Genomic DNA, 7,213 nt, shown 5'->3' with positions numbered 1-7,213 from the left:
ATCGAGCTGAACGTGTGCTGAACTCGGAGGTGCCGTATGTTCGGTACTTGATCGGTCGGATCGTGAAGACGTACGACTACATCAACCGCGTTGTGTTAACGCTTCCGCTTTCGGTCTACGAGGGTACGTGGACAACACTCTCCCCTCTCGTTGCTATGCATCACCATGATCTTGCGTGTGCGTAGGAAATTTTTTGAAATTACTACGTTCCCCAACAAGGTGCCCATCGCGAAGGTGCGCGGGTGCCTCCTTGACTATCTTGGTCGTCACAGCGGCGGCTTGTCGTTGCAGAGGACGACACTGGCGGGCGAGGGGGCCGCCAGGGAGCCCGTGCGGAGGGTGCGGCGTCCGCGAAGTCCGACATCGCACCGGCCTGGGTTCGCGCGGACCCCGGCCTAGTGGAGGCATGGGCCCGAGACCGGCCCGTCACCACAGCGGAGACGTCCGTGCAGCGCTTGCACGCCTCGATGGGAGCTCGCCAAGATCGAGGAGAAATCATCGCTATGCGACACCGCCTCGCTACCGGCAAGGGGAAGGGCAGGGCTCCCCGGCCAGGGTCGGCGCTGGCCGACGTGGACCTGCGCAAGGTGCAGGAGGAGGCCGAGCAGCTCCTCCACGAGCGTCAGGCGGCGACCGGGCAAGGCTATCGTGCCCCCGCGCCCTTCTGCCACTGGAAAGGCCTCGACGGCGACTCTGAGTCCGACGATGGCAAGGACGACGACGGAGGTCCCGCCGGCCAGTTATACGAGGTTCACCGCCCGCTACAAATTAGGTTTTTGGTAAGTTTTAGTTGAACGGACGAAATATCGTTCGGTTCATGTAAATTATCTCAAATTTTATATGTTGCATGAATACGTCTGCTTTAGGTTTTTTAAGTTTTAGTTCAACAGACGAAATATTGTCCAGTTTATGTAACTCATATTGGATTTTATGTATGTCTGCATGATATTTGTTCGGCTGGTTTAATTTTTATTTGTATTGCAGACGGAGGTTTGTGGTAAAAAAAAAAGTTTGTATTGCAGACGGAGGTTTGGGGTAATTTTTGTTTGTATCGCGGACAGAGGTTTGTGGCAAGTGTTAGGCCTTGTACAACGGTAGGTGCTTAGACAGGTGCTTACAAAAATAAATCAGGTTTTTCTGTAGCATTGGTGCCTATTTCTACCGGAGAGACGCCTAATTAAGCGTCTGCCCTGTATACGGTGCTTAAGAAAAGCCTAGTTTATTTCTTCAAGCACCTTGCATTGTACAAGGCCTTAAACAGCTCCATGTCTATGTCCTCATTAATCTTAGGGATTTCACAACAAAAACAAGGTGCAAGCATTTGCCACGAATAACACATCCGAAACTTTCATTTGCCAAAATACTTCACACTAATGTCAAGAGTTACTCCTTATCCTCCTCGACTCAGTACAATCTCAAAACAGGAATAATTTAAAAGGTTGACTAGTGAGAATTAATCGATGCATACAACAACTCCTGTGAACTGCAGCTTGCAACCCCTCAAAAAAAAAACCACAGCTTGCAGCTAAGACCAGTACTTTGGCCAAGTAAAAATTTCCCCTAAACTTGGGAACTGAATCCGGACGAGCGAAGACAGCATCCCCTTGCTGAGTTTGTAGCTAAGCAACGACTTCTCCTTCAACGTCCACTCCTGGTGCATGTTCTTGCAATTCTCACACACTGGACTCTTATAAAGTTTTATGTCCTCGAGATTCACCGCTGCTTCCATGATATTCCTGGCAAAGCGCACGATTTTTTCTTCTGCTTCAAACCTCCCATAGATTCTGAGCTCGGCAAGGTTGTGGTGCTTGAAATCAGATGCAGATGGTTCCCACTCTAGTCCCTTGTCCTTCTCCTCGCTAAAGGCATACTTTTTTCTCCGCTCCCCAGTTACCATTTCACATAAATGGTCCCGCACCTGCATTTGGTCAGGTCAAAAATTCTTAACTGGACACAGCAAGTTTGAACTTCGAAATGAGATAATAAAAACAAGAATTGAATAATCAGCACAAGAGTTCACCAAGATGCGTAGTTCCTTAAGGGTGGGTGCACCTTGAAGTATGAACATTATCCAAGTCAGATCGCATTCTTCAGAAATGTTAATCAAATTCACAAGCCTTAGCTTGTGTAACACTGGTAACAATTGTCTTCGACCTTCCGGCTTGACCCAAATCTGCACAAGAGTGGGCAAACGCAGAACTATGTCAACCAAAAAGAATGATTATAACCTCCACCCACCAGACACCAAAACTTACGCACATCACTGACAACATTGAGAACCTTCACTAACCTTTTCACTTTTGAAGTTCAAATGCAGGTTGCTTATGGCGGTTTCACCCAGCAACTCGCTTATCTTGAGCATCTTGTGCCAAGAAAAACCAGTATTAATGATGCTCACAGTCTGGAGAAGTGGGACATAGCCAAGACAGAAGGGGTCATCTTGAGATCGAAACATATTAAATTTCAGTACTGTGAGTTTTGGTACCCACTTCAGATCAACCCTCTTAATAAGCACGCTACGGCCAATCACCAGTTCACTGAGTTGTGAGTGTTCCACTTCCAGCAAAGACTCAATGCCCATATCACAGTGGTAGAGGCAGAGGACCTCGAGTTGCTTGCATATACTGAAAATTTTGGGAAAGTCTGATTCTCCTAACCTCAAATTCTCTAGCGTGAGGCGTGCAAGACCACCAAATGTGTTTGGACACGAATCAAGGAATGACATGAACTGCCTCCCATGAGTGAGCAGGTCATTATTGGTAAACTTTGTGCGCACCTTGGTCAAGATTGTAAACTCAACTGAAGCAACCTTGTGTGTTGCTATGGTGTTGGCAACAGCATGACCAATGAAAATGGACTCATCTCCCAAGTAGAATTGCATGCGCAGCAGGTGAATGGTGTGTGGACCTCCAGCCCTCTTTACCAGTATGCTCCTGGTTGCTTCCAGCACGTTGGTGTTGGCCCGAACTATATCATCTGAGGTTAACTTCCTACCTTCATGCTTGGGTTGAAAAGAAGCAACCATTATAAAAATCTTTGAGAGTATAGCAGGGATCTGCTTCCAACGTCTGGAGAGGATGGTGGTTCGTTCAACATCAGCGATATCAAGTCGCTCCACAATGTTGAGCAAAACGTCATCAGGCAACTTGCTGAGCCTGTCAACTCCATTGTCCTCCTACATTTGATACGGAAACAAATCATAGTTGATTTCTTATATTAGTCTCATCACAGGTGCAGTTTTAATATTCTCCACAAACATAGACACAATTTTCATGCTTCCCACAGAAAGGCGCAATTTTGATTGTACAACTTTTATACTTACCCACAAAAGGATGCAATTTCGATTATATAGTTTCTATACTTTCCACAGGAAAAACCCGCAAATTTGATAATATAAATTTTATATACTTTCAAGGGACTGAGGCAATTTTGATATCTCCCAACCAAAAAGGTTAAATTCGACGACAAATTCTGATTATGCGCCAACTTTGTAAGAGCTCTACCCAAAAGAACAAAGGAACAGGAGGACAAACTCACCACCATATCGAGGGAGGATTTGCCTAGGCCGTCCACGGATGGTTTGGCCATCGCTCGCCGAAGGGAGATGATCGTATCCTCTTAAAACTGGCGGGTACCACGGTTGCCGCCAGGCCAGATTTATAGCAGCTACGTTCCTGCCACGTGAGGGAGCCAACAGCTCGTAGACTTTATTAAAACTGAAACAGGACCTGTTTCTGATTGCAGCCCGGGAAGGACTGCTTTGAATCCGGATTGCCGCTGAAAAAAGGAGCCGCTTGGATTGCGGACCACGACTCGGAGAGGAGCCGCTTGATTCCTTCGACTGCGGATGGCAGCTCGAAAAGGAGCTGCTACTTCGATTGGGAACTGCAGCTCCCCGGTCGTCTCTTCTGAAGCACCACTCGATCCTCATAGGAGGCCTCAGGCAAGGGCGGCGGCGCGAGGCTGGAGCTCGGCAGAAGGCAGGCGGCGCATCACTCTGACCTCAGATCCCCTTTTCGGCTTTTCCTCTCTGACGATGAAACCCTATCGAGGGTCACCGTTGATGATGTGTAATGTGGCCTGCGATGGGACGATGTCACGGATGGGCTAAAGGCCCAACCCGCGATTGCACTACTTTTCGAAAAGAAATCAGCTTGTCTCACGGTCCGCGTCTGATACGCGCCATCGAGTCGTGCCCGAGCATCTCAGGCGTTACACTCGGCGGCGGCATCATGGAGCGGCGGTAGGCTATGTCGGTGATCGCGGCGTCTCGGAAGGCGGGCGGCGGCGGCCTGTCATGACCCAACCTTGGTAAACTCCTAAAGTCTGAAGATTACCGAAGAAACAAACACTTTGACTGTTCGCGGCGTCTCGGAAGGCGGGCGGCGGCGGCCTGTCAGGTACCCCTTCGCTGCGGTACCATCCATCTATGATCGAAGATACACGAACCTACAGTTTATCTACTTTCCTTGCTCGCTCGTGTTTCTAGGCTAGGCTATATAAGCTATGTAAGCCATAAGGCAGGATTTAGGAAGCCAAAAGTAACCCTCGTGACCCGCGTCGCCTGAACGGCGGCTCAGGGGAGAAAACCCTAGCCGTCGCAACTTCCTCTCCCCCTCCTCTTCTCGTCCTGCCGCCGCCGGAGGGCGAAGCTCGGGTCGACCCAAGGAAGGTGGCGGCAGGGCACTGGCTCTCTGCCTGAGAGACGTGGGGATGAGCACGAGCCTGGGCGAAGCAGGGGCAGTTCAGGGCGTCGGGGGGAGCCTGCTGTGAAGCGCGGGCAGTTCAGGGTGTCGGGGGGAGCCTGCTGCAAAGCGCGGGCGCGTGGGTCGGTGCGGTCAGCATGCGGCGCGAGGCGCTGGCCGCGGCGAGGTGTGCCTCCAGATCCCGTGACGGCACGGCGTGGCAGAGGCATGGAGCTGCGGGCAGCGGTGGCCCGGAGGGCCTTGGGGTCGCGGCGCGTTGCGTCAGTGTGGTAGATCATAGGCGCCAGGATTTGTCCTTCTTTGGTACCATCACCAGGTTTGCTAGCCAGTCCGGATGTTTTATCTCTCTAATGAATCCGGCCTCGAGTAAGTTGGCTAGCTCTTCTCCCATGGCTTGTCGCTTAGGCTCAGAGAAACGCCGGAGAGTCTGCTCGACCGGTTTGAACCCATTTAGAATGTTAAGGCTGTGCTCGGCCAGCCCGCGTGGGATTCCTGGCATGTCTGAAGGATGCCAGGCGAATATGTCCCAATTCTCGCGCAAGAACTCATGCAGTGCGGCATCTGTTGTGGGGTTCAGCTGTGCCCCAATGGATGATGTTTTTGTAGGGTCCGTTGGGTGGACCTGGAATTTGACTATTTCATCTGCTGGTTTAAAAGAGGTGGACTTGGATCTTTTGTCGAGTATCACGTCGTCCCTGTCCACTGTGGAGCGCAGCGCAGTTAATTCTTCGGCCGCAAGGGCTTCGGATAACGCCTCGAGGGCTAGTGCGGCGGTTTTATTTTCGGCGCGAAGTGCTATGTCCGGATCACTAGCTAGAGTGATGATTCCATTAGGCCCAGGCATTTTGAGCTTCATGTACCCGTAATGGGGTATAGCTTGGAAGATCGTGAATGCCTCCCGCCCTAAAAGGGTGTGGTATCCGCTACTGAACGGGGCCACTTGGAATGTGATTTCTTCGGACCTATAATTCTCCGGCGTGCCGAATACCACATCTAGTGTGATTTTTCCCGCACATCGTGCCTCCCGACTAGGGATGATTCCTCTGAAGGTCGCGCTGCTTTGCTCAATGCGGCTCTTGTCTATTTCCATTTTGCGAAGAGTTTCCTCGTAGATGAGGTTTAATCCGCTGCCACCGTCCATGAGCACTTTAGTAAGCCGGAAGCCGTCCACGATTGGACTAAGGACCAAAGCGGCAGGTGCTCTGGCTGTTCGGAATTGAGGTTCGTCACTGGCATTAAAGGTTATGGCCGTGTCGTTCCATGGATTTATTGCTGCAACGTGGCAGACTTCGGCAAGGCTGCGGAGTGCTCGCTTGCGCCTATTATTTGAGGCGAAGGTCTCGAAGACTGTCAATACTGTATTGTTATTTTCCATGGGATGGTGCTCTGTGGTATTGTTGATGAGGATATCCTCACCGCTCTTGGCCACCTGCCGGAGTGTCCAACATGCTCTAAGCCTGTGTGTTGGCATGGTATCCGGCGTACTGTGAATTTTGCATGGCCCATTGAGCCATCCCTCCAATATAGTTCCACCTGTAGTGGGCTTTGGTTTCTTTGTAATTGGATCGGGTGACTTACGAGAGTACACCCTTTTAGTTCGGACGGGGGGTCTAGTGAGAGCCGGGGGATCCCAGAATTTTGTTTGGGTTTTCCAGGCGCTTTTCATCGCACAGTACTTCTGTACTATGGCCGCCAAGTCAGCGAAGTGTGCTATGTCACGGCAGCTTATGGCGTTGAGGATTCCCTTGTCCGTGCAATTTTTGCAAAAGAATGAAATTGCGTCTTCCTCGCGACAGTCCTTGACCTTGCTCATTACAAGGAGGAATCTGGCCCAATAGTGATGTACTGTCTCTTGGGGATCTTGTCTAATATGGGAAAGATCACTTATGTCTGGGTGGGTGGGTAGATTTAGGTCCAAACCCTGACCCGATCTGAGACCCAGGGGCGGAGGAGTTTCCGAACTCGGCAGTTCGGGCTCCGGGATGTTGCCCAATAGTTTTGGCCCAATGTCTGATTCTAGGTTCGGAGCTTGGGCCATGTCCTCCCGTAGACGGGTATCCGGCTCGGAGAGCTTGGGAATCCGGACATAGTTCGTCCTCAAAATAGAGGAAGAATCGCTACATTGCTCCTTCACCACCGCTATCTGATGGGTGACCGGCGGAGAGTTAATCTCCCTTTGGTCGGGTTTACGCCCGATCCGGTCATAGTCCGTAGCGACTCCCAGGGCGGCAATGCGATCCAAGAGCTCGTTCAAGGAAGAGAGCTCCATTGGATCCATCTGCTCGGCGAATCCCGAACCGACGTGGAGGTTGTTTTCGATGACCCGAGAAGTCATCGTCGGCGTGACGGCCGAACGAGCGGTCATGACGAAGCCGCGTAGTCAGAGAGTTTGGCCTACAGCCAGGGCTCCCCCCCCCCCCCCGAGGTAATGTTGTCCTTGACAACAAGACGAGACATCAAGCCTTATCGTGACGGCACAATGGAACTCTCAATGAAAGCACCAATGT

At 51.0% G+C, this 7,213-nt stretch overlaps 1 protein-coding gene across 1 annotated transcript; it reads right to left on the bottom strand.

Annotated features, from left to right (window-relative positions):
* Positions 1–1,320: 1,320 nt before the first annotated feature.
* LOC109760557 (uncharacterized) lies at positions 1,321–4,084 on the bottom strand. The gene is made up of 4 exons (XM_020319366.4): positions 3,538–4,084; positions 2,291–3,175; positions 2,021–2,173; positions 1,321–1,918 (listed from the first exon to the last, which is right to left on the bottom strand). The coding sequence occupies exons 1-4, from the start codon at positions 3,586–3,588 to the stop codon at positions 1,526–1,528; spliced, it is 1,482 nt and encodes a 493-aa protein (XP_020174955.1). The 5' UTR covers positions 3,589–4,084; the 3' UTR covers positions 1,321–1,525.
* Between the last annotated feature and the right edge of the window lie 3,129 nt (positions 4,085–7,213).

This window comes from Aegilops tauschii, chromosome 6 (assembly GCF_002575655.3).
Source record: "Aegilops tauschii subsp. strangulata cultivar AL8/78 chromosome 6, Aet v6.0, whole genome shotgun sequence".
Taxonomy (NCBI): domain Eukaryota; kingdom Viridiplantae; phylum Streptophyta; class Magnoliopsida; order Poales; family Poaceae; genus Aegilops; species Aegilops tauschii.
The sequence above is the reverse complement of the archived record's forward strand: the minus strand, read 5'-3'. Positions and strand labels throughout refer to the sequence as shown.

Bases quoted from the DNA above. Each gene is read 5' to 3' on its own strand.
- LOC109760557 (XM_020319366.4), bottom strand. From the start codon at position 3,588: ATGGCCAAACCATCCGTGGACGGCCTAGGCAAATCCTCCCTCGATATG. The intron at 2,174-2,290 runs GTTAGTGAAGGT...ACTCTTGTGCAG, and splicing joins TGAACTTCAAAAGTGAAAAG to ATTTGGGTCAAGCCGGAAGG. The intron at 1,919-2,020 runs GTGAACTCTTGT...GACCAAATGCAG, and splicing joins TTAAGGAACTACGCATCTTG to GTGCGGGACCATTTATGTGA.